At 45.5% G+C, this 27,328-nt stretch overlaps 2 protein-coding genes across 10 annotated transcripts in view; one reads left to right on the top strand and one right to left on the bottom strand.

The window, feature by feature from the left end:
- The window catches only part of LOC146813399 (zinc finger protein 783-like), a 30,583-nt gene extending 17,541 nt beyond the window's left edge, over positions 1-13,042 (bottom strand). For 4 of the 9 annotated variants that reach the window (XM_085620181.1, XM_085620180.1, XM_085620177.1 and 1 more), the window contains exons 1-4: positions 12,321-13,042; positions 2,766-2,892; positions 2,224-2,337; positions 999-1,097 (exon numbers count right to left, since the gene is read on the bottom strand). In XM_085620181.1, the coding sequence (XP_085476307.1) occupies positions 999-1,097; positions 2,224-2,337; positions 2,766-2,892; positions 12,321-12,362 (382 nt within the window). In that variant the 5' untranslated portion in view covers positions 12,363-13,042. The remainder of the gene's footprint in view (positions 1-998; positions 1,098-2,223; positions 2,338-2,765; positions 2,893-12,320) is intronic. The other 5 variants (XM_085620184.1, XM_085620185.1, XM_085620182.1 and 2 more) reach the window with 4 other exon arrangements.
- Positions 13,043-13,100: 58 nt separating this feature from the next.
- Positions 13,101-27,328, top strand: part of LOC146813398 (uncharacterized) — a 53,206-nt gene continuing 38,978 nt past the window's right edge. Inside the window, exons 1-3 of the mRNA XM_085620176.1 lie at positions 13,101-13,342; positions 25,740-25,866; positions 26,359-26,463. Coding sequence (XP_085476302.1) covers positions 13,301-13,342; positions 25,740-25,866; positions 26,359-26,463 — 274 coding nt within the window. The 5' untranslated portion in view covers positions 13,101-13,300. The remainder of the gene's footprint in view (positions 13,343-25,739; positions 25,867-26,358; positions 26,464-27,328) is intronic.

Here is a 27,328-nt window from a genome sequence, read left to right as displayed (position 1 = left end):
GGGGGGGGGGGGGGGGGGGATCAGGTGTGTTCCAAATGTAAGTATGATTAAGCATGTATATGCGATACGAAATTCACGCTTACCGAAATTAATCGTGGAGGAACCCTATTGAGAGAATAGAATAGGATCAGGGAAGGTTCATCGGTGGACACACACCGGGCGGTTGTGGTCTAAAGAGGCGAAAAAATACAGTGTGGCGCGTTATAGAATAACCGCTGAATCACCGATCTGATGGTATTGTTCATAGCACATGCTGTCAAGTGAAGCGCTAATAAGTCCTGGGCAATCACGTGCGTGTTAGTTAAAGGCTCAGGCATGTGAGGCTGAGAAATTAATGCGGGCCGATAATTCACAGTGCACGGTTATACCGGATTAGTTCTAGGTGATTAAGCCAGCAGGAGCGATCTTGTAGAGTATCGCGGGCTGAAAAATAATTGCATTTACGCCGGGAAAACATGCGGTTACATAGCGCTATTAAAAGGTACAAGATTATGATGGGTGGCGCAGGCTGGCGCATTGGGAGTGATTAAATAATAACATGGCACGTATCATTATAGCGTGCGAGCAAAACACGCTACAAGGGTCCCGGTAGTGTTGACTTAAATACCTTGCGACGTGTATTCTTTAGTATCTCCACCAGCCGGTTGGAGATGGGGTGATTACATTCAACATCGCCAACTTCTACTCTGTATTGTTTTATTGACAGCCATGTTCAGTAATTCATGTACAATACAAAACATTTTTGGGACTAAAATATAATTGTCTTTGTGGCGAGTTAAAACAGTATAGTCTTGGTTCTCCGGTAGGGACGTTAAACCTTCAATAGAATCCAGAGTTACTTCACAAAAAAATCAAATGTTGTTAATACAGCGATTTTGCCAATACAAAGCAATTGACACCTACCCGACAGAACCACTTCTTCATATATCTGAAGGTGAGACCAACAATTTTACTCACAAAAAATGGCATGTAAAATCTTGAGACAACTTCCAACTCACCTATGCTAGGAAATGGCTTCGTTTTTAATTCATCAGAGGCACGACTTCTATCCATCTCTTTTTCTTGGTCAATCCTTATCAAAAGGTCAGGGATAATGCCTAGATGACAAGATACATAATTAAATATTTTGTATTATCAATCTCTTCCTTCCTCTAGTTATCCCCATCTACCAAAGCTTCGAACTTTCTCCTTTCCTTTCTAACGTCTAAGCTCGTCAGAGTTATGTTACTCAAACCTTTCATTACACCCTTTACACCCCTCCATGTGACCCCCATAATCTCCTCACACTGGATGATCACACCTGCCTCTCCATTCACTCCTTTTCTAGCTACGGGGCAGAGATCATCAACTTCTGGAGGGAGTGGAGTCACTTTAATGAGGCCATAACTACAATGGTTGCCATCTTCAACTAAAAATCATCGCAATCCTTCGTTCTAGCCATGTTTTATAGGCCCTCTTCCACCTCCTTCCTCAGAAGTAAAAACAAGGTTCCCCTCCAACGATAATCCTCTCTTGGAATGTAAATTTTGCCCACTCTAGTTTCTTACACTTCCCCCTTTAACATAAATAAATTAAAATTACATGACTTCCTATTCCCCTGTAAGGTCACTGGAGACAACCCAGAGGTTAGCACAGTCTCTGCCTGGCTCTTCTACAAATGCAGGAAGTTCATAATGCCCACCTCACTTTCCTCTCTTATGCTCTCACCCCTTTTACATCACAATCTAATACTGAACAAAATTTGCATTTTTCAAATCTCATGTCCTCAAAACCCTCCTCATTCAGTTCAGTTTTTTAATCTAGAATTCTCCTACTAAGCTTTCCAGATGGCATGTTTTCTCAGTTCGTGGACTGAGGAATGCCCTCCATAAATTCACTTCAGATAAAGGGGATACCAGGACCACTAGCATGACAGTCAAGACATTTACTACTTTAGGTCATGGCTCGACCTGGTCAGCAGTGTCTTCGAGGTCTATCAGTTTGTCGTGGGCCACAATCATTACCCTACTGCCCCTTTGTTACTTTAAATGCAGCGTTCCTCCTCTTAGACCAGCCAAAACATGGCCGTGCTGGCGGCGTACGCCACACTGTAGCAACACCCATAATGCATCAACAGATGTAAGGGGCCCAGGGACAAGTATGTATAACACTCAACAAATATTAGACTTTTTTATAGGAATGCCTTAGCAGCCACAGCGGGGATGGTGGAAGCGCTTTACTTACACGAGGTGGGGTCTTCAGAGTATGGTCGGTTCGCTTCACCCTTGTCGGGTCTGATAAACATATCATTTCCTTCATGAATGCGAAGCAGGGTGCTGGTGTTGGCTATTTTATAGCCTGTCACCAGAAAGGAGAAGTAAATACAGCATCATCAGAAAGTGAACTTACACATTTATCCTTGCAATAAGAAATTGAGGCGCAGCACAGGAAACCAAGTTAGATTTTGAAAAATCTGTCATTCTACCAGAAATGTATATTTAAACAATCACTATTGTAACCAGATTATAAAGCTAGAAAATCGTTTGCACTTGAAAATATCTCAACTGCATTAGAAGAGTCTTGAAGGGGAGGTCTCTCCCAAAACCAATCACCTAACAACTTAAGAAAAATATTCTTATTGGTATAAAGAAAAGCATATGTGCTGGAACATTCTGATTTACCCTGATACAAGACTGGTAGACCTGTTATGTACATCAAGAAGGCTCTGAATGACAACCCCCCAATTTAAATTACTCCATGAGTAAGGTGCTGGTGGACTCCATTACCCAGCAACAGCAGCGCCTGGTGAATCTCTTTCATTACACTCATGTAAAGTTCCTTCTGCCAGTCAGCAATGACCCTCCACTCAGCCTCTGAGAAGCAGGCAGCAACATCACGGAAAGTAATTGGTGTCTGGAACGAGATACACATCATACAGTCAGAACCTGTGCTTGCATCTTTCAAGCATGCAGGTTGTCATTCATGTTAGCTTTCCTCTGACCCCTCACAGTTCCTTCTTGGTACATACCAGAAAGGTATGTTGGCTAAAATGAAGAAAGGAGAAATCAGGGGGTCGGGAATGTTCCAGCTTCCACCACTGACCAACAACCAATCACTAGGGCCTCAGTTGCCTTAGATGGAAACACTGGGAATTCTTCAAAGAGGCAAATCCTAGTTTTGAGCGCTTTGTAACACAAGCATGCACAAAGTCACAATAACTAGCATATTAAGTGAACCTGCAACTTCATTATGTGCGTGAGAATGCAAGAATAAATGAATGGATGGGTGAACGTGTGTCTGCCTAAATAAATGAGTGAGTGACTACTGGGAAGCATACTAGATAAACGGGTGAGCGCACAGATAGACCTGAGTGGCGAATGAGTGGATGGATAAAGAAGCAACCCATACAGCCACCCCTGTGCATTCACTATCGCTGCAGTGAATCTTCACACACGAACCTCTGCACAACACTCATCAATGAATCCATGAATACACACACCTTCCAGCTTTATAGACATTTATCCACCCACATGTGCCCACTGACACTCAGACATCCCCAATCCCCTGATCACCTGCTTGCATTCATTTATCACTTGTGGGTGTGAGTGCCTATTTGCAAAAAATCTGGGTTTCAATGTGCGCCTGCATGTATGCTGCCTGTATATATATCTGCCCCTATGTGTGTTGTGTGGATGTAAACCTAATCTGAATTTGTCTGCAGGTAATGTTATGTGTGCACCTTGAGGCATATTTGTACATAGCCTGTTGGTCTTTCTGCGTGGTACCTTTCTGTATGTTGGCCAATGTGTGCATGTTTGCCCTGTAGATGTTTTGCTCTGCACATGGGTACATTCTGTGTGTGTGTGTGCATGCATGGGTGTCTGAATGTGTGTTAGTCTGTGTGCATTTATGTGCCTGGATGTAATGCTCTATGTGTTTACGAATTCCTGACACACTGATGATCTACTTACCCCTTTATTTCTCCAAACGGGTTTGATTTGAATTTTAAAATATGCAAGAAATGAATCATAATCTCACATATAATTAAGTCAACAGAATCTGCATTTTCTTTTTTCAATCTCTCAAAAACTACTAAACAAGTTCACTCAAAATTAAAACAAGCATTGGCAAAGCCAATATGTTTGGGTTTAATATGCTAACATATGTAGCATTAGCGCGTTAGAGCGAGACATATGGAAGACAGTCAGAAGAAGCAGAGACAAAGAGCGCATTAGTTGTAAAGTAGTTCATCAAGCAAGCCATTGTAAGCAGAGTGGAGCCAGCCCAAATATCCAACAGCCTTAGGTGAGAGATGAATTCTCCAATCAGCTAAGCCAAGATGTGATTGACAAAGTCTCAAACCAGTGGCGAAAAGAGACAGGGCTATAAAAGCCAAGAGTTAAAAAGGGAGGACACAAAGGCTTCTCCGTGTACATTGTCAACAATAGGCATATTTGTACATGGCCTGTTGGTCTTTCTGCGTGGTACCTTTCTGTATGTTGGCCAATGTGTGCATGTTTGCCCTGTAGATGTTTTGCTCTGCACATGGGTACATTCTGTGTGTGTGTGTGCATGCATGGGTGTCTGAATGTGTGTTAGTCTGTGTGCATTTATGTGCCTGGATGTAATGCTCTATGTGTTTACGAATTCCTGACACACTGATGATCTAATTACCCCTTTATTTCTCCAAACGGGTTTGATTTGAATTTTAAAATATGCAAGAAATGAATCATAATCTCACATATAATTAAGTCAACAGAATCTGCATTTTCTTTTTTCAATCTCTCAAAAACTACTAAACAAGTTCACTCAAAATTAAAACAAGCATTGGCGAAGCCAATATGTTTGGGTTTAATATGCTAACATATGTAGCATTAGCGCGTTAGAGCGAGACATATGGAAGACAGTCAGAAGAAGCAGAGACAAAGAGCGCATTAGTTGTAAAGTAGTTCATCAAGCAAGCCATTGTAAGCAGAGTGGAGCCAGCCCAAATATCCAACAGCCTTAGGTGAGAGATGAATTCTCCAATCAGCTAAGCCAAGATGTGATTGACAAAGTCTCAAACCAGTGGCGAAAAGAGACAGGGCTATAAAAGCCAAGAGTTAAAAAGGGAGGACACAAAGGCTTCTCCGTGTACATTGTCAACAATAGGCATATTTGTACATGGCCTGTTGGTCTTTCTGCGTGGTACCTTTCTGTATGTTGGCCAATGTGTGCATGTTTGCCCTGTAGATGTTTTGCTCTGCACATGGGTACATTCTGTGTGTGTGTGTGCATGCATGGGTGTCTGAATGTGTGTTAGTCTGTGTGCATTTATGTGCCTGGATGTAATGCTCTATGTGTTTACGAATTCCTGACACACTGATGATCTACTTACCCCTTTATTTCTCCAAACGGGTTTGATTTGAATTTTAAAATATGCAAGAAATGAATCATAATCTCACATATAATTAAGTCAACAGAATCTGCATTTTCTTTTTTCAATCTCTCAAAAACTACTAAACAAGTTCACTCAAAATTAAAACAAGCATTGGCGAAGCCAATATGTTTGGGTTTAATATGCTAACATATGTAGCATTAGCGCGTTAGAGCGAGACATATGGAAGAGAGTCAGAAGAAGCAGAGACAAAGAGCGCAATAGTTGTAAAGTAGTTCATCAAGCAAGCCATTGTAAGCAGAGTGGAGTCAGCCCAAGTATCCAACAGCCTTATGTGAGAGATGAATTCTCCAATCAGCTAAGCCAAGATGTGATTGACAAAGTCTCCAACCAGTGGCGAAAAGAGACAGGGCTATAAAAGCCAAGAGTTAAAAAGGGAGGACACAAAGGCTTCTCTGTTTACATTGTCAGCAATAGGTCTATTGCACAGCTGCATAGTCAAATTCCAGACCAAGAAAGGATCTATTGTAATGCAAGCTCTATCATCAGTTTTAGGGAAAATGTGTCCATCAGTTTTTGCTGCAACAGAGAGCATAATTTAATTTCGGAATTTTGGGCCTGGCATACTATTCTCATTAGTAAAAGGGAGATGTGCAATTTATATACCTACTGGTTTGCGAATGGGAATGCAATACGATATGCGAACTATGTACTGATAGGCTGCATCACAAAATATACATTTGTAGTGGGTTGCAAAACAACCAGACAAATGAATATTAATTAGACTGGTTCCTTGAACAAACCGGAAAAACATTTTGTAAATAGTACACATGTATTTTGCAGTCGTAAATCCTGTGACTTTGAAAATTGCAGGCTTAGTGGCACAAAAGACCTTTGTGCATCAGGCCCTTTGCATGCACATTCAACCATAAACACACCTGCATAATTTTAGCCCCACCTAAACATAATCTGCAACAAGGTAGAAAAAGACTGACCTAATTGGAATGTACCAAGCTTCAGCAAAATTGAAGCAAATTTGAAAAGATAAAAATGTGTCGTTGACTAAAAAGAATTGCTGTGGACTAAACCATAACTCTAGATTCACCATCACCACCTCTGTAACACACACCACATAAGGTGCACAGATTGATACAAAGTGGTGCTCTCTGAAATACTAATGGAGAGTTTGGAAAGACTGTTACAGTCTCATTCATCCTTCTCCGCCAACAGGAATGCCATCATCACTGTGGCGAATTGAGGAGTTCTCAACTTGTCTGCAGAGAGAAAACATATTTATGTTTTGTTGATTTGTATAGTGCACTAATCTCCTGAGAAGGTATCTAGACGCTTGGGCAAGGTGTGTGGTCCCAAGGTGCTCATATGAAGAGCCAGGTCTTCAGCTTCTTGCGGAACTCAATTAGTGAGGAGGAGGTTCTGATGTGTTGAGCAAAGTCGTTCCAAGACTTGAGTGCAATGTTGGAGACTGAGTAACCTCTAGTAGTGCTTTTGCGGATGCGCAGAGCAAGTGAGATTGAGGCAGTGTGCAGGTGTCTGATGGGTTGCTGAAAGTGTATGTGACTATTAAAGTACTCTGGTCCTGTGCTGTGTAGGGCTTTGTATATGTGCATGAGAAGTTTGAATTGGCTGCGCTTGTGAATGGGGAGCCGTTAGGAGATTCTGGCATAGAGTGTTGCTGAAGTCCAGCCTGCTGGTGAATTTGTGCTTGTGCAATGATCCGTCTGGTGTTCTGATAAAACCATTTGAAGATTTGTTGCAGCATGCGTAGGATGTGGAAGCAGGAGGTGCACACTGCATTGACTTGAGCCGTCATGTTGACCTTATCATATAGGATGACTCCTAGATTTCTTGGGTGTTCTGTGGCTGTGGGTCGTTGACCCTAGCTCAGGTGGCCACCAGGTGGAATCCCATGGAGAGGTCTTATTGCTGAAGACCAGTACTGCTGTATTGTCAGAGGTGAGCTTCATGCTCTTGGTTTGCATCCAGACTGCTACCATGGTCATGCATTTGGTGAAGTTGGTTCTGGTGGTGTTTGTCTTATCTGTCAGTGAGAGGATGAGTTGAGTGTCATCCGCATCCAAAGTGACGGTGATGTCTTGTGATCGGATCATGTTGGCGAGCGGTGTCATGTAAATGTTGAAAAGAGTGGGGCTGAGGGACGATCCCTGTGGGACACCACATTGCAGTTTCTTGGTCTCAAGAGTGAAGGGTGGCAGCCAAAACCTTTGGGCTCTTTCCCTGAGGAAGGAACAGATCCAACTGAGAGAGGATCCTTGTATGTCAATCTTGTGAAGTTTTCTGATGAGGGTGTTGTGTGAGATAGTGTTGATGGCCGCGGAGAGGTCGAGCAGGATAAGGGCCACTGTATCTCCTTGTTCCAGAATATTTTGAATGTCATCTGTTGCCACAATGAGTGCTATTGCGGTGCTGTGGTTCTTTCTGAATCCTGAGTGTGTGTTGTCTAGAAGATTGTCACGTTTGGGGAAGGTTGTGATTTGCTTGTTAATGGCCTTCTCAATCACTTTAGATTTATAGGGGAGAAAGAGATGGGTCAGAATTTGCTCAGTTGATTCGGGTCAGCTGTGGGCTTCTTGAGGAGGGAGCTGATTTCTGCAAGTTTCCATTCATATGGGAAAGTGTCATTGTTGATGATGTCGGTCAGGGTGGTGCCGATTGGTGATGTTCACAGGCTGTCGATGTGGTGGGGGCCTGGGTCCGTTGGAACCCCTGAGTGGATGGTCTGCATGACGGCCACTGGGAAGGGTCCGGTGAGGGTTGTCCATTTGGTCAGGTGGCCGTCTTGGTTGGTGGTGGGTAGGATAGTGACAAATTCACTGGGGTTGGGTTGGAGTGCGAAGTTGCTGTAGGTGTTTGTGATTTTGCTGTGGAAAAAGTTAGATAGGTGGTCACAGAGTTGTTTGGAGGCAGTGATGTTGTTGACAGTGGCTGAGGGCGAGGTGAAATCCTTGACGATCAAGATCTCCTTGCAGCTGTTTGAGCTTCCTTTGATTCGGTCCACTAGTGCTTTTTACTTGGTATTTCTAATTTGATGGTGATAGCATCTGCGTGCAGCCTTGTAGGTTGTTCTGTTGATGTTGTTGTGTCTGGCTCTCCATTCCCTTTCTAGCTGTTTACAGTGTCATTTGGTGTTACGAGGTCTTCTGTGTACCAGCTGGCCAGCTTCTTTGATCTATTATGCTTGTTGGGTTTGAGGGAGTCCGCACAGTTCTTGATCCAGTTGTTGATGTCCTTGTCGAGGTTGTCTGTGGGGCGAGGCTGATCAGTGCTGAGGGCGCTGAGCCAGTCTGCTTCTGTGATTTTTCACCAGTTGTGGCTTGAAGTGTTGCACCTGGTAGGGGTGTTGACATGAGATGTGTTGATTTGAAAGTGGATAATGGAGTGCTCGGTACATGTGAGATGTGTGGTTGAGTTGTATTTGATGCTGTTGCTTGTGGTGAACACTGGGTCCAGTGTGTGTCATGCGGTGTGTGTTGAGCTGGGTGAGTCCGATGTTGCTCAAGCTTTCGAAGAGTGCTGTGAAGGTGGGGGATGTGTCGGTCTTCCAGGTGAAAGAGGAGGTCACCAAGGAGAATATAGGCTCTGGAGTTGATGGTGAGCGAAACGACAAATTCGGTGATGAGGCTAGGAAAGGTGGCTCAGAGTCCGAGTGATCAGTAAACAGGTTCTGTTTGGGGTGATTTTTTCAGAGGTTTGCAGATTGAAGTGCAGTACAATAATGGCGAATCCACGTATAACTCATTTTTAATATTCATCAAGCCCAGGAAGCCCAGGAAGATAGCCGCCAATGCTGTGAGGGGAACGGTCAGTACAACAAGGAGGGACTGCGAGTCCCAGCAGCCCGTGGGGCAGAGACGCCCCTTTCCGCGCCCGGAGGCGCATTAAAGCTGGTGTGGGCTCCCACAGCGCGGGACACCTGCGCCTGTCAGCGGCCGGGCTGGGCCACCCCACCTTGGTTTTCGCCAAAGAAGCAAGCAGATTTGGTTCCTGGACATTACGTGGCTCAAGGTCAGTGCCCCATCAGCCCTTCATATTTTTCACTGTACCGGCGGGCAAACCTGTTTTACTTGGTTGCACTTGAACTACATCTGGGTCCACCTGGCTCACAGTCTAGACAAGAGTAGGCGCCCTGCTGGTATTCTAGAACACTAGCGGGGATCCCATAGCATTTATATCAATAAAGTAAGTTGAAAACAAGTAGAAAAATGGGCAAGCAAACCTGTACCAATAAGAAACAAACAGCTCTCCCGAAACCAAAACCCAAAGTCCAACCCACCTCCATTGATAGGATGTTGGAGAGAGCAATAGGAGCGGTGGCAACAGGAACTGAACGGACTGAGAGACAGCTATCACTCACTCCAAATCTGGACCTTCCCTTGACAGATTCAGACATATCACAAGCCTCTGGTCCCTTGATCAACAACACCCCTAGGGCCCAGACAATTATCAACGAGGTGCCTAATGTTGAACTACACACCGAGGTAGTACCCACGCGTCAAGTGAAGAGAGGAAAACCTAAAGCGCCAGTGAGAACAGGGGCGAAAAAGAAGAAGGCAGCAGCAGACGAAATCACAGACGATAATGATAGCGGGGAAAGATGTTTGTCCAGTAGTACTGAAAGCGGCAAGGAATAACCTGCATGGGTCACAAATGTAGTGGTGGACTTACAATTTCAGGTAAGGGCTTTTGTAAAGGGCGAACTTAAAATGTTGGTAGTGAGGGTTGATAAGCTGACCATGCTGCTTGAGGCTAGGGCAGGGGTCACAAATGGAAGAGAAGGGATTGGCAGTGGCCAAGAAACACAGGCTGCATCTAGTATCAGCAAGGCTGTCTCCACTTCATATCAGAGTGGCCCCCCACCCACTACCGCTAATGACCAAGCAAGACAGTGTATTGCAAGCCCTAGCAGGGTAAAATTAACACCTGTTCATACACACATTAGTGGTCCATGGCAAGAAAGTCGACAGCGGGAGGGGGTAGGACCCATTAAAAATACTGAAACGTTTAAAGAAAATCATCCTCCACCGTGTATTAGTCTACCACCAGCCTCAACCCCTTACATTGTTGTTTCGTCAGGTAATCCCGAGCTTGGGAGGGGGCAAAAGGAATCACACCAGGATCTAAAAAATAAATGTATGTCCTGGTTAGCTAACAACAAGCAATTTCTCTATGAGAATGCAGGAGAAATCTTAACGACCCGTCGAGTTGGCTGGGTAGGCAGGAGACCTAAGGTATTGCAGGAAGACTGTGTAGTGATAAACTTTAGAAACCCATCAGTCGCCCGAGCAATCCTAAGTAGGGTTGACAGAAGTCAGGAGGGAACCATAAGAGCCCTTCCGCTAGGTTATTTTTATCTCCCAGAGAGACCACAACATTGTAGAGATGGATGGGAGGGGAGGCCTTTAAAACAAAAATTACCAAATTGATAATTTGGAATTCCGACAGTCTAGGCAACCACTCTTCAATATCCCCACAACCAATAGATTTGGTGTCCTTGAAGGAGTGGATTGACTGGAACCTATGGGGTTGGGTTGAAGGAACATAATCACCTGGAAGAGTTAGAGGGGAATATTCTCCAAGCAGGGGAGACCGTAGACCAGCCCATGAAATTAGAAGAGGGTGAGGCCAGTGGGAGGTCGAGAGGGACAGTAAGGGGGAACAGGGCAGAATCCAAAGGGGCTAAAACTAACAGCCAATCCCGTGTTTCCAATAACGAGAATTCTCAGAAGTTAGGCTTGTGTACAGGCGGGACTTTGTTCCCCCCCCCCGTCCCCAGAATTTGCGGACAAAGATAGTTGGTCGGATCTATCGAGATTGTGAGTGATATCCTGGAACGTAGCGGTCCTTGCCCCCAAGATGGATAATCCCGATTGGGGGAGCTTTATTGAGCAATATGAAATCTGTATGTTTCAAGAAACATGGGCAAGGGGAAGATATACCCAAACTAGGCTACGCCACATACACCATAACAGCGTCATCAGGGGGAAAGGGGAGGCCGTCAGGGGGGCTGTGCATCTGGGTGGGGACACATTTGGGCTGCACATCTACACAGCTAGAAACATCTTCAAATGACATTCTGTGTGTCCTCCTTAACTTCCCTTCAAGGATTACAGTTGCTCTAATAAATGGCTACTCGAGACCAGTTAGCCGTAGTCAAGAGTCAAACACTCTCGATGAGCTAACGACATTTCTTGCTACCATCCCTGATAACTACCTGTTGATTGTAGTGGGGGGGGACTTCAATTGGCAGTATGAGCCCCTAGATGGCATACTGTACGATAGTGCAGTTCCCACTGATTAACATAACTTGCTTTTAATTTTCATTTAAGCGAGTTATTTTATATGCAGTTACCTGAAGGTGAAAGACTGAAACAAGCTACTGATTATTTTGATTTACGCCTTTGCCCACGTCCCCACTTTCACTCACCCCGCCCCCAGTGCGTGCAGTATCACAATCCCATACTTTTGTTCATGCACTTCGACCACTGCATATATCCATACAACATAAATATAGCCAGACAGAACAAAGAAGGCAGACATCGTTGATGGTAAGAGAAAGGCTCCATGCTCATTTTATATTTATCCATTCTGCAGAGGAAATCTAATTGGAAAAGTGGCTTCTGCTGGGTGTGGCAGTCTTCCAAGTCACATTACAATTTAGTTTTTGCATCCTTTGCAAAGAAAAGCAGTTGTGTAACAGTAAAGAAAACTTGCATGCACATGCAAGATATAAACATGCCTATATATCACTTATTTTCGCTAACACCCTATTTCGGAAGATGAATAGGAAATTTGGGTTAGTAGTAGGCCCGAAGCAGACTGCACAACGAATCTAGAAGGTATGAAACCTATATGTAAGATAACTATACACATATTAAAGTTATCATTAGAGAATATCCAACGAGGTCATGTTCAGCAGACGACTCACCTTTTCTGGGTCGTACAGGGGCATTTCTATGCTGCCTGTCATTGTAATTTCCAGAGAAAGCCAAAGCCTTTGGTGAAAGCGTGCCAGTGCGGTGGAAATAAAGAAAAGGAAAACTCCTGTGCATGTAGAGCAAAAAGTGAAGCTCAGCAAGGGCCAAGCCGGGGACCTTACACAAACCAATGGAACGGGTGGCTCTGGACAGCTGTAGTCAAAGCACCCTGATGACAGGTTAACTAACACCTCCCTATCTACTATCACTGCCAGGCAGCTGGAATGTCCGGGGCACTACGCATGCGCACAGGGAACTAGAATGCAAGGGGCACACACCGCATGCGCAAAGAGAACCACACTAGATGACGACACGAGGGCTACAATTAGTCATTCTTTCAAAACAACGCGCTCTCCAGGTAGTGCCAAGGAGACTTCGCAGCATACTGCATAAAAAATTAATGAAATCAACCTGTACGATTGAAGCCGTCATTAATATTTTCCTTTACATGAAATATGAGATTACCAGTATCCGTACAATTCTTCAGTAATGCTGCATACACAATTATGGACGCAATTGTATTACTAGTAGTGGCGGTTAGAACCGCAAATGTAATCCAAACAAAGAAAAATAGAAAAAAAATGCAGTTTGATACAAGTGCGGCGTCGATCTATATTGCCCCGGCTGTGACTAGTTTGCCATCCCTTCTGTTTCCCTGCTTCCGGGTGTGCGCGCGCAGCAGGGCTGCCACTCCTGGGCCCCGACGTGTGCGGTCCTCCTTGTGCACATGCGCATTGAGCAGTGTCTCCGGATGAATATGTCTCCTCCTTGCCCTGGCTCTTCTCGGCCCCTGGGTCCCTCGCCTGTCATGGGCATGTGCAGAAAGTCAGACAGAGGCTTCTTGAGCTATTTTAGTTCAGACCTAAAACTGTTTGCACGCCACGCACCCTCTTAATGCCTTCAGATACAATACCTAATCTTAGCACTTACAATGAGAAGCAGAAACAAAATGTGCAGTGAGAAACCAGCGCAGGTGAGTCCCTTTTATTTTATTTATTTGTTTAATGCAGTTTTATATAGCGCGAACTTTGCCCAGAGGTGTCAGAGCGGTTTACATAAGACCCAGGTAAGTTACAAAAGGTACACAAGATAGACTAAACACGCAAACAAGTTAGATATATACAGTTACAACGCTAACAAGTTGCATATATACATTGAAAAAATAAAAGGTGCCAGCGTTGGGGTCAGTGCTTGTATTGGAAAAATAGAAGTACCGGTACTCTGTAACTGAGTACCTGCTTGTTTCTGAGAAGTGCCGGTACTCTCCCGCTCAAAATAAACAAGTGCCGGTACTCCGTACCAGACAGTACCGGCCCATTTAAAGCACTGGTTAGGGTAAGAAAGGAGTAAAATACATATTTCAAAGTTGACCTCATGTGAGTGCCAAGTGGCCGTAAGGGTCATGAAATGGGTTGAATTATTCCAGTAAGTGCCTTTTGAGAAGAGAATTAAGATCTGTTTTGAAAGTCTGGAAAGAGGCGGTGGTTCGGAAGGGATGGAGGAAGTGAGTACAAGATTCTGGCCGCATTACCAAAGAAGGATTGAGCCATAAATCTGTCCCTTTTGAAGGTAGGATGTTCAAGCAGTAAGTTTTCTGCATTGCGTGAAGGTCTAGAGCCGCCTGAGATTTTGAGTTTATTAGCCAGATAGCAAGGGGTGGAGGTGTGCAAGGCTTTGTGGGTGATACAGGCAGTATTGTAAATTGACCTTGCTTCGATAGGAAGCCAGCGAAGAGACAACAGTATGGGCAGTGGCGGCTCCTCCATAGGGGCGTTTGTGCGTCGCCCACTGCTTTCTCGCAGTGCGAGAAGCAGAAACATAAAATGGTCAAAACTACCATTTTATGTTTCTGCTTCTCGCACTGCGAGAAAGCAGAAGTGCCTGGTTGCCGGGGGCGGGAGAGTGGGCGGTCCTGCTCGAGGACAGGGGGGGAGTGGCTTACCCACTGTTGTGGGTACTGACTGTTTGGTCGGCCCCTGGAGCCGAACGAACAGTCAGTACCCACAACAGTGGGTAAGCCACTCCCCCCCTGCCCTCGAGCAGGACCGCCCACTCTCCCTTTCTCTCAATGTTGGAGAAAATGGCGCAGCTGGGGCGCTCTCCCCTGCGCCTTCAGCGTTCTGATTGGCGAAGGGGAGGGAGGGAGGAAGGCTGCCTTTCCAGATCACGAGGAGAGCTGCAGGGCGGCAGGAGTCGGAGCTATCTAGAAGCAGAGTAAGTTATTTTATATTTTTTTTCATTAAACCCCGTCCGCCTCCCCCGTGACGATCCCCATTCCCCCCCCCCCCTGCCCGTAATGCCGGTAATCGTGAATGAGTTCATTTGTGTTGTGAACTAAGCCAGCGATTCTGCCAGAATCGCTGGCTTAGTTCACAACACAAATGAACTCATTCACGATAACATAACTGAAACTGATCACCTACCTGTGTCGAAGTAACTTTAGCAGAGCAGGCATTGGGAAATGTGTTCCTGAGAGATTAGCATTTAGCACCTCACTACGAGATACCGCCATGAAGCTGGAGACAATGTGGAGCTGTGTGACAGAAGTGCACTGGCACTTTTTATCTGCTGCGAGAGTCACATTCTAGGTTGACACTGTGGTATCATCATCATCTTGATTTTAAATAGAGCAGCAGCCTTCATTTCGTAGGTGACACAAGCAGGAGACGGTGGCCATCGTGTTAGTAAAACTCCTCCGAAATCAAGTTGAGCCCTCTGTTTAAGGTCATTCTGCTGATAATTGTGCATTTGAGGTCATGAGTGAACCGATTACTGATGTTATTGATAAATCCGCAGGTGATGTCATACATGGGTCAGTCAACAGAGTTGTTGACAATTTCAATGGTTTGGGGAGAGGTTGTGGTGTAATGGTTAGAGCTGCCGACTTTGACCTTAGGGAACCATTTTCGAGTCTCGCCGCTGGCTCAACAACCTGTGATTCTGGGCAAATCCCATTATTTCCCCGTGCCTAACAAAATTTAATGTGTCCATGTGTAATGAAACTGGTGCTCATGTAAAGTGCTGCAATACCTTCGGGTCGAGTTTGCTTCATATAAAAAGTGCAACAAAAAAATATGATCCAAATGTCAGTCTCAATCGTAAAGCAAGAAACATGTCCTCACAGTAGACATTCATCTGATGTATGACATAAAAACGGCCCCTCCTAACCTAACATTGATACTAAAAACTTGGGTTGATTTACAAACCATGAATGGTAAAAACCTTAATGCAGTGCATGTCAGCGATTTAGTTCCTCTCGTATTTCACATGTTTTACTTAATCTAGCATTCCCTCAAAAAAAGCTTGCTATTTTATAATGTTGTTGTGTTGTTTATCTGTATTTTTTCTGTGCATACTGTGAGCCATGCAAGGTGGTTATGATGGCTTTGATTGAGAGCGCTGAGGCTGAAGCCAAAGTAAAGTGTATGAACTAGAACTCTGTGGAAATGTGTGATTTTGATACACATGTCATACTTTTTACAAGGCGAAAGGAAATACATTGCCTAAATGTGAGTAAGTGCGGTGTATGTTTGGAAGTAGTGACGTATACTCACTAAATTAATTTGCTTTAAAATACACCATTGGCATTCTTTATTTGTCATTTGTTTCTCGGGAGGGAGACCCACCAAGGACCCCACATTTGTCCATTAAACTTGCTTGTGTTGCTCGCTATATAAAAGCCATACCCAATTTTTACGCCCTACCACTTTCACATGTCACCAGCCGCCACTGAGTATGGGTGTGATGTAATCATTTCTTTTAGCCCCATATACGAAGCGAGCTGATGAATGGAGGATGAATTTTATAGGGGAAAGGTGGGATTTGGGGAGGTCAGCAAGGGGAGCGTTTCAGTAGTCCAATCTGGAAACAACCAATGATTGGACCAAGGTTTTTAGGTCTTGCTCAGGAAAGAAGCTGTAAACCCCCCAGAGAAGGCGCAGTTGGTAACGTGCATTCTTGGCGATGGTATTGATATGGGACTGTAAGTTGAACCTTTTGTCTAGGATGACGCCTAAAGATTTGGCTCTGCCAGGAATGGTAAGCTTGTTGTTAAGAATGTTCAGATTGTTCATCCAAGATTGGATAGAAGGAGGAGATAGTGTGATCGAGAAAAGAATGGAAGGATTCAGTATTAGTTGATGAGTTGATAACCAGTTTTGGTTGAAGTTGAGAATAGGTGACTTTATTGAAGATGGTTGATGTTTGGTGAGGGAGATGGTTAGTATAGTGCAGTGATTAGCGTTAGCTGGAGAGAGAGAAGGTGTGGGGGTTGGAGTTGGAAGAATTGTAGCTAGCCAATAAGTTGGAAATGTAAGTTGGTGACAGATTGTGTGAGGCTTTTTTAGGGCGTGGGAGCAGGGTACTTCTTGGGAGTTTGGGGAAGTGACTGCTCGCCAAGGGAAGTAGGGAGTTGGGAAGAGTGGAAATGTTAGTACTTATATGGGAGAGGGTGGCGTCAAGCTGAGATATAACAGAGATGAGAAATCATAGTTTATTTTCTAATGAGAGCAGAGCTGGACACGGAATGTTAGGTTGTTCAATGGGTTCAGGAGGGGATTCAACGTGAGAGGGAGAGCATGGAGAGGGGGTGGGAAGGATGGTGTGATGAGATGTAGGAATATAGAATGGAGGGAGACTCGTTAAGAGTTGTTGATTGGAAGTAATTGTCGGTGCAGCTGTGGTGGAGAGAAAGTTGTCTGGGCATACATTGAATAAAATAGAAGCATTGACTTATAGCTGAGAAAGAGAAAGGTGAGGTCTGTAGTGGGAGGACAGGGGGTATTGGAGGAGGGGTCATAGGAAGGCAAGAAAGTCGGGGGAGGAGAAAAGAGAAAGAGTTGGAGAAGGTGCGGAGAATGGGTGCAGTGGGTGTATTGGAGCTGGAAACGAGCACAAAAAGCATGGTAGCCCAGGCTGGTGGTTGTAGAAAGTGTAAAGTTCTGCTAGGTTAGGGGACATGGAGCGGGGGAAGGAGGTTGTCATAAGGGGATAGTGGTTCAAGCAGCAGTTCTGGAGTGTTGGGAGGTGAAGAGAAATAAAGGGGTTTCCACAGGAATCATGATAGAGGGGGAGGGGGAAGAAGGGAGGGGTGGATAAGAAGGGAAAGCATGAGATGGGAAAGTCAATGTGTGAGCTGGGAAGTCAGGCTGTTGCAAAGATGGATTGGATAGAGGGTGTTTAACCTGGCGAGGGGGAAGTTTCTGTGTAATTCCGGTCTTTTATAGGGGTGTAGATGAGGGAGCAGGCCATTGGCTCGGATGGAGTGTTGAGGGTAGCATCCCAGATGAGGAATGAGGGATTGGGGGAGGGTAAGTAGGGGTGAAGGAGGGGACCAGAACTGCCAGGGGGGACGACTGTGCTCCTAAGGAGGACTGCAAACTGCTGTCCTGGTGGATAAGGGGAGGCGAGGGAGAATTGAGGGAGGAGTTAGATGAGTCTGGAGGGATCGGAATACCAGGGATGGAGAGCAGGGATGGGAATAGGTGGTCTAAAAGAGAGAAATAAGTGCCTTTGGCTTGTATCAGGACTTTGTTCGCCATAAGTTGGCAGGGTATGCTCGGACGTGAGTCCCTTGCTCACTTTGCCACTGGATTCAAGCAAGCCTGGCTGAAGACGGCTGAAATGCCAGAAACCGGTCCTAGGAAGCTTGTTTCCGGTCCAGGGAAGGCATGGCTTGGCAGTTCGGGCTGGACTGTTCCCATGAGGTACAGGGTCAGACTGATTTGCATATGGCCATGTCAGAACTGGGGTGGCAGAGTGGGCTAAAGAACGGTTATGGATCAAACCTAGATCTGTTGACTGGGTGTGTGTGTTTGATTGGTTCTGATGCTCTGTCCATCACCACCCCCTTTTGTACTGCTATGTTCACCATAAGTTGGCAGGGTATGCTCAGACGTGAGTCCCTTGCTCACTTTGCCACTGGATTCAAGCAAGCCTGGCTGAAGACGGCTGAAATGCCAGAAACCGGTCCTAGGAAGCTTTTTTCCGGTCCAGGGAAGGCATGGCTTGGCAGTTCGGGCTGGACTGTTCCCATGAGGTACAGGGTCAGACTGATTTGCATATAGCCATGTCTGAACTGGGGTGGCAGAGTGGGCTAAAGAACGGTGATGGATCAAACCCAGATCTGTTGACTGGGTGTGAGTGTTTGATTGGTTCTGATGCTCTGTCCATCACCACCCCCTTTTGTACTGCTTTGTTCGCCATAAGTTTGCAGGGTATGCTCCGACGTGAGCCCCTTGCTCACTTTGCCACTGGATTCAAGCAAGCCTGGCTGAAGACGGCTGAAATGCCAGAAACCGGTCCTAGGAAGCTTGTTTCCGGTCCAGGGAAGGCATGGCTTGGCAGTTCGGGCTGGACTGTTCCCATGAGGTACAGGGTCAGACTGATTTGCATATGGCCATGTCTGAACTGGGGTGGCAGAGTGGGCTAAAGAACGGTGATGGATCAAACCCAGATCTGTTGACTGGGTGTGAGCGTTTGATTGGTTCTGATGCTCTGTCCATCACCACCCCCTTTTGTACTGCTTTGTTCGCCATAAGTTGGCAGGGTATGCTCAGACGTGAGTCCCTTGCTCACTTTGCCACTGGATTCAAGCAAGCCTGGCTGAAGACGGCTGAAATGCCAGAAACCGGTCCTAGGAAGCTTGTTTCCGGTCCAGGAAAGGCATGGCTTGGCAGTTCGGGCTGGACTGTTCCCATAAGGTACAGGGTCAGACTGATTTGCATATGGCCATGTCTGAACTGGGGGGGCAGAGTGAGCTAAAGAACGGTGATAGATCAAACCCAGATCTGTTGACTGGGTGTGAGTGTTTGATTGGTTCTGATGCTCTGTCCATCACCACTCCCTTTTGTACTGCTTTGTTAGCCATAATCTGGCAGGGTATGCTCAGACGTGAGTCCCTTGCTCACTTTGCCACTGGATTCAAGCAAGCCTGGCTGAAGACGGCTGAAATGCCAGAAACCGGTCCTAGGAAGCTTGTTTCCGGTCAAGGGAAGGCATGGCTTGGCAGTTCGGGCTGGACTGTTCCCATGAGGTACAGGGTCAGACTGATTTGCATATGGCCATGTCTGAACTGGGGTGGCAGAGTGGGCTAAAGAACGGTGATGGATCAAACCCAGATCTGTTGACTGGGTGTGAGTGTTTGATTGGTTCTGATGCTCTGTCCATCACCACCCCCTTTTGTACTGCTTTGTTCGCCATAAGTTGGCAGGGTATGCTCCGACGTGAGCCCCTTGCTCACTTTGCCACTGGATTCAAGCACGCCTGGCTGAAGACGGCTGAAATGCCAGAAACCGGTCCTAGGAAGCTTGTTTCCGGTCCAGGGAAGGCATGGCTTGGCAGTTCGGGCTGGACTGTTCCCATGAGGTACAGGGTCAGACTGATTTGCATATGGCCATGTCTGAACTGGGGTGGCAGAGTGGGCTAAAGAACGGTGATGGATCAAACCCAGATCTGTTGACTGGGTGTGAGTGTTTGATTGGTTCTGATGCTCTGTCCATCACCACTCCCTTTTGTACTGCTTTGTATCAGGACTTTGACATTGTTGTAGAGTGAGATAGTGAGTAAACCATTGAAACAAGCTGGAGGGGTTATTCTTAATTGGTGCCCATGTAGGATTGAGGAGGAGGGAGTTATTGAAAATGGTGGCCCAGGATGAGATATTAAAGGTAAGGAACATGAGGTCGGTTTTGAGCCTTCCATATTGACCGCTATGGTATTGGTCAACGAAAAGGAAATCAGGAAATTGTTCTAGGGTGTTGTGTTTGAACGTTTTTGCTGATGCTTTGGACAAATTGGGGGGGGGGGGGGGGGTGAGGGGGGGGCGTGGCGGAAATGATCTTGAAACAGTTGGATCCAGCCTTTACTCGCCCCTTCTTTGCCCAAGACCTGTAATTTCTGTTTGGGCAAACACAGCACGCCATCTAGAACTGAGGCATTAAGCTGTTCTTCCCAAAGGGCCATTATGTTCTTGCAGTGCCCTCTCTCTCACCCACCCTGCTATGCACAGTGTACCTTTGTATAACAATACATGACAGCTCGTCTTCTTTCTGTCCCTTTATTTTTTTTCAGTATTTCCATTGAATTTTTCATTCAATGTTTTATATTGCCCCTAGTACATATATGTTAGAAAGTTTTTAATAATCAGAAAGTAATGCCTAACTCAGATGTGCTTAAGTTAGCAGGAAAGGTCACGGTTAGCTCACATTGACATCAATTCATATTTGTAGAAAGAAATGTGTAATTTTATTTTACATGAACAAGCCTTACCACGTGCACCTTTCTCTGTGTTCTTTTCCATTCTGAAAGTCAGACTTCATGTCAGTCTATCCAGTAATTTATTTTTAGATCGTTTTGCACTTTCTAACCGACCACACTTGAGGCTAGTCTGTCTTTTTATATATATGTCAAGTTTTTTGCACTTGGTTTGGAGGCAGACTCTGTCAGTCTTTTTGCTGAGCTATACTTTGGTTCAGGCTGGTGCATGGCTCTCAGATTTCTAGCTGGATTAGCAGGAGTAAAAAGGGTGCCTTGGATGTGGGGGCAGATCGAAGCTGAGTCTTAGGTGTTTAAACATCACAATTGTTGAAGATCATGAACTTTGAAGTACTCTGTATGTACCTTATGTTCTTGATGATCATGAAACAAGGGTTTTAGCACAGGTGCACATCAGAGAACCCACTTGGAATCCAACACATAATGAATGCTTCGTCACCGTGTCAGATTATGTTGGGCCAAATTATTCAATGAACAGTTGGGAGCACTTAGTCCCTATCACTGCTGCTATCTGATTTATTAATAGGAATATGACTTTTCAGGCATGAAATTTAAAATACACAATATTCTAGGAGGTGTCTATTGCAACTGGGACCTCATCACATTAACATAGCTGTGGTGTATGTGGCAAAAGTTTGCTTATCGGCTCGGGCCACTCAACCGTTGTATGCTAGTTCCCGCCTTTTAGGTCTTACCTGAGACAGCACATGCGCTGTTGATTGCGACACATTTTGTTTTCTTACGGGGGGTTTAGAGACCGCCCATTGCTTACTATTACTTGACTTCAATGTCACTCTCATTTGCTTGCTCCTCCTTGGTCAGTTCATGCCATCTTAACTTCTTCTTCTTGTGTTGGGCCTTCCACTGGAGCATGGCAAAAGTACTGCTTCCTTGCTCAGCAGAGTGCATGTTGCTTGTCTCCTCCTGAACTGCTTCCGGTGACTTTGGTGTTGCATGCCCCCCTACCACCCTCTTTCCGCTGTCCTTGGTGTTTCTTGCCGACTCTCACCCCCGTCCTCCTCCTGCTGCCTGTCATGTTCTTTACTCCCTCCTCTCTTTCTCTCTCCTCCCTCTATCTCTTTGTTTGCCCCCTCTAGCTCTTCTCATGTTGTCTGTGTTGGCTCTTCCTTTTGTATTGCTTGCCCCATTCCCCCGCATGGTGCTGCTTCATCCGTCCTCCCAATCGCCTCCTGTGTTGTGTTACTTGCTGTAGCAGAGTAGGATCTGCTTCTTAAAGTTACCCCCACTTTTTGCTGATGCTCTACTATTTTTCGACTTAGTCTGGCTGGGATCCTGCTATCCAGGACCCCAGCCTAGCTGCTTTCTCTCTAAATTGATTGCATGTACCTTAGGTAAACCACAGATTGGATTCTGGGGTACCTCTATAAGTCCCTAGTATATGGTATCCTATATAACCAGGGCATAGGTACCCCAGAGGTCTCTCAGGGGCTGCAGCTCGTTTTATGCCACCCTTGGGAGACCATTTAAAATGACACAACAGGCCTGCTACAGCAGCCTGTGTAAGGTGGTGTATGCACCCCTTACTGAGATATAGGTTACCCATATCTCTCCATATCACTGCACATGTAAACCTATCAGTCACCCCTATGGCAGGCCTTATCAATCCTGAAGGCAGGGTACTGGGTTTCATGTGAGAGGGTGCCCATGCATGAGCAGAGCCCCTCTGCAGCTTTCGGAACCTTTATTCCGGGGTTGTTTGTGATGCAGCCAGACAATATACTCTTAAGTGCATTATAACCTCACGGTAAATGCTAACTTTGCAATGGCTGCATGGAAACATGTTGTGTTTGGTGTCAAACACCTTGGAATCATACCTCCACACCAGTAACTGGTATGGGAGGTATGATTCCACCCTACTAGAGGGAGAAACATGACAGCACCGGTACACCCGGTACCAGCTTTGTAAACCCGGGCATCACAAAATGGATGCTGCCAGCCACAGACACGAGTCTGCCCTCCTGCTGCTGGACTGAACTCCGGCAGGGGAGGCCTGGACAATAGGTTTTCTGTCAGGAGGTGTGACCACCTCCCAGACAAGCTTTAGTGTATTGGGTCTGGGTGTGAGTGCTTTGAAGTCTGCACTGGGGGCACATTTGGTGTCCCTGTGCATAGTCCAGCTCAAACTGGTTGCTCTGGCACGAAACTGGACAAAGGATATGGGTGTAGCCACCCCTCTGTCCTGACCCTCCCATAGGTGGGTTCCCAGAGTTTTTCCCACCCCTTCCTTGGGTATAAAGTAGGAACCCCTGCCCACAGGACTTTAGATTTACCTGGACAACACTCTGCTACAGAATCCCAGAACTTCTACTATCTACACGACGTTGGATGACTGAAGGATCTCCCTTGGAGTAAAGGAGTTACTCCCCTGTAAGGCAGGCACCAAAGACGCATCTGTCCGGTTTGCATCGACGCAGCTCTCGAAGGACTACGACGATTTTGCAACACAGGAGGTGGGTTTCCAAGCCTCCCCGAGGCCGATCCGTGCTCTCAGCAAATCTGAGATCCAAAGCCCTAGTGGGGACCGTGCAACCCGAACCCCTGGACACCGTGCACATTTGCAGCAGCATATGCTTTTTGGCGATCCTTGAGGCTGTTCTTTGGGCTACTTGTAGTCCAGACCCGGAGCAGTGATTCCACCGAAGATTACTGGCCTACACTCCACGAGTGTTCCGTGGGCTTGTATTTAGTGAATCCTCTCGAGGTCCCTTCGCGATTCCTTGTCCGTCGATTTGTGGGTCCCTGAGAAGGGTACTTTGACTTTCAACGGGCTTTCCTGGTTGCCCCAGACGTGCCCTGACTCTCCACCGCGTGGGGAGTCCACAGAACCTTGCTGGTCCACATCGAAGCCGTTTTACTCTCACGGCGTGGGTTGCAGTTGCCAAGGCTTGTTGGTCTCCAATCCGGACGCCGACCCCCCCAGCACTCGACATCCTTCGTAGGACAGCTCGCCTATGGACTTGTCGTCATCGACGTCTCCTGGTCCCCGTGGAAGCGGAGTCAAGCTTCACCTCTTCACACCGGAAACACCCGACATCGGTGGACATCCGTCTATCGTGCCCTAGTCACTGGCAAGTGACCTAGACTCTGTCCCCTCTGCTTTCAGGTTCTTCACATCTTTGATCCAGGCTTGGATCACACCGGACACTTCTCTTTTCCGCGGCAGCAGCACTTTGCAGCAACACGCCATTAAAGACCGCGAAGATTCCCGATACCATTTGACACCTATCCACCCGGCTTCCCTGGGTTAGGTAACACGAGTACTCCGGTGCTCACATGGGTGCTGGCCTTAGAACCTTCTAAGTCTAAAAGGGTTTGCTCCAAGTCCTCTCCTAAGTGTCCTTAATCTTTAAAATTCCAACCGCGACTTTCCCATACTATTGTACGAAGCTTGCGGCTGTGTTCTCACACTGCACGCGTCCCGTGGGTCCCCTGTGTCACTGCCTCGGGTGGTTCCTTGGGGTCCCAGCGATTCTACGTGCTCTGGGCACTGTGTCTAGTCAAGTCGTGGTTCTTATCCCACTTTCATAATGTATGGTTTGGTCTCCCCCTGGGGCCCATTGTATATTGTGCTATTTACTGATGTTTTAGAACTGTAATATTGTGTGCCTTGCTCTCTAATCTCATAAAGAGGTTATGAGAGAGCGTTTAGTAATAAATACATATATTTTATATATATACCTTGTGTGGTTCTCCTTTCATTTGGTCATTCAGGAGGTTATAATCTGGTAAACCAAGCTGCTTTACATTCCTTCGAGACTTAGCCTGAAGGCTGTTCTCCATAGTTACCACTAGGATAGCTTTCAATAAAGGTTGTCTTAAACCTAATCATCAATAAGAGTTGTTTTGACTTGTGCAAGGTGCCCACTATAACTAGTGGACAGGATATACCAGGCCAACTTCTCACACTTGCCGTTTCCCTCCAGTGTTCTTTTATTTGCCCTGGACCCTCTCGCGTTGTTGCTTGCCTCACCCCCCTCCTGCGTTGCATTGTTTTCCCAGTCTCTTCTGCCCCCATCCTGTGTTGTGTTGCTTTCCCCGTCCCCCAGTGTTGTTTCTTGCATTTCAGTCTTGCTGCAATGCATAGCTAAAAGGCATTGACAAAGCCAATAGTTCTTGCATAGGCTAGACCTATTAGCTTTGTCAATGTTTGTTTACTTGCAACTTTTGATTTGACTGCTAACCGTTCTCAGCATGCTTGGAAATAGAAGCCTCTAGTGTCTGTCAGGTGAGGGGTTTGATTGGAAAGCTCTCTGTTTTGATCCGCAACTTTACGCTCTGTGCTGCCTTCAACATTTGTGCGGACTTCCTGTTAAAGCTGGTTATTCCCAAACCATAAGCGATTATATATGATCAAAATGACTAAAAGGAGGCAGGCGGGGAATGTCGCTGCCTTGTTGCTGAACACTGTGCCTGGATAAATCATTATCGGTAATCACAATCTTATGGGATTCCTCTTACTTTGGATCGCCGATGCACTGCTTAGCTGGTGTTACTAGAGTTCTTGTATCCAGGTGAGCGATAAAGCGTTTTTACATTTTACTGCATGCGTCGCAGCCAGCCTGCTGCAAGAAACCTGTCCCTGAAAGCAAATGCTTGTTTTCGGTGCAAGTGGGGAAGGCTTCCTGCACTCTTGCACGATATAGCGGAAAGTCAGGAATCTGCACAAAAAACCTATGTACATAAATCTGAGTCTATTAGATGTCCAGAGAACTCTATTAGATGTCCAGAGAGAGATAATACACAGCAAGATAATAGATTGTTCCCGAGTGGAAGCAAGAATGGAGGGAGTCCCCTTGGAGCCAAGTGGCCGCAGATGCTGAGTAAATCTTGATGTCAGTGTATACCTCTGCCCTAGTTATAGTGGTCGTTATTAAAATCGTTTGCAAGACTATCGAAATTATGAATAAATCAGAAATTAAAAGATTTCTCATTGTTAGGATTGCAACTCCTTGTGTATGGTACAGAGAAATTAGAAGGAAGAGAGAAAGAAGTAGTAGTTTTAGTTCTTCTCCATTCCCTCAATGTGTGTATTTATAAACCAATATCACAAGCATATGATTTACGGCTTTTCACAGGGTCCAGTCGTATTCAATGATGTTGCCGCCTATTTCTCGGAAGAGAAGTGGAATGTTTTACATGGATGGCAGAAGGAACTTTACAAGAATGCGGTGAAAGAAATACACAGAGCCTTGATTGCGCTAGGTAAATATTCTTCTAATAAGATTTCCATGCGCTTTAAAAATGCTTATCTTTGAGTTTGCCTGTCAGTGTTTTTGTTTCATGTGATTATGTCCATGTTCTTGCAGTGTGAAAGGTAGTAACAGACATTTTCCTGCCTTCCTCGGGCCATTCTCCCATCTCTTTACTAAACAGTAGTGCTTCCTTTGGCACTTGAGGGGATTTAAGAGACCATTTTGCTGGAAAAAATACGTAAATTCTCTGAAAAAACAACCAAACAAATATATATATATATCTATGGTCAACTCTTAGGATGATTAAAATTTCAGCAAAAATAGCAACATTTTGCAAGATGCATCACTGAAAAATAGAACTGATTTTTCAACTTCATAATGCTGCTGCACTTATAGTAATTGAAATAATCCCTGCTACCCCACTTTAAAGCTATTTTGTAGATGCAGAAACAATTAGACGGATATACTAATATTTATCTCTCTTTATTTGTCTCTTAATTAGGCTACCAAATTGTGAATCGCAGCACGTTACTCTGGATAAATAGAAGGGAAGATGTGAACACCCAGGACAAAAAACAAAGATTAGGGATCAGTGAATCCTTTAAATGTGAGTACAATTGTTTTTTGAAGAGCCTTTCTTATGAACCATGTGAAATGATCAGGGTTCAGTTTTACCCTCGCGCTTTATAAGTATTATGCCACTTGTCAGGATTTTGTGAACATAATACCACTAAAACTGCACCTGAGATCTACTTTGAAACCACCCACATATAGGAAATGCATTTATCGGCTTGTAAACTACATTTGGTACTATGGTTTCTGAAGCTTGACTATGGTGGAGAAGATTAGATATGCTCCCTTCTGTGTGATTGCTTTAGATATGCTGTAGGGCCCATGAACCCCTCATCTAGGCTGTGTTTTACTTTATTGGGCTCTGGTTCAGACATGCACAGGTACACCCAGTGTTTTAAATGGAAAAAAATAAGTGCAGGTACTCGCCAAATTGAGATGTGGACTAGGAGGCGGGGCTTGGGGGTGGAGCTATGGGGGCAGGGCTATTTGCAGTGCTAAGGGACCCAGCCAGGGGCACACATTTAATGTGATTGAGATTGAATTGGTTTGCAGATGTGCATAATGGTACTAATGCATTTCTGGTACATTTTGAGTATTCCATTTCCCTTATACGTACAAGAGGGTACATTTATTATTAAAGTTTGCTTCTGATGGTGCAACAACTAGATCACATATGGTTAACTATCTTGTCTCATTGCCACTTAGCAAAAATAACCCAGCCCCTCCTAGGTGGCACAGCTTTGCCTCAAAGCTCCTTACCTGCTGTAAAGTCTGATTGTCTCTTTCTGGAGGTCGGCAAGCTGCTGAAAGCTTGAGCCAGGAAAGAAAGAAAGATACAGCCATCTAGAGACTGAATTTTACTAAGTGAAAGAAGAAATTCTGTAATCAATCCCAGTTTC

This window comes from Triturus cristatus, chromosome 7 (assembly GCF_964204655.1).
Source record: "Triturus cristatus chromosome 7, aTriCri1.1, whole genome shotgun sequence".
Classification (NCBI taxonomy): Eukaryota; Metazoa; Chordata; class Amphibia; order Caudata; family Salamandridae; genus Triturus; species Triturus cristatus.
The sequence above is the reverse complement of the archived record's forward strand: the minus strand, read 5'-3'. Positions and strand labels throughout refer to the sequence as shown.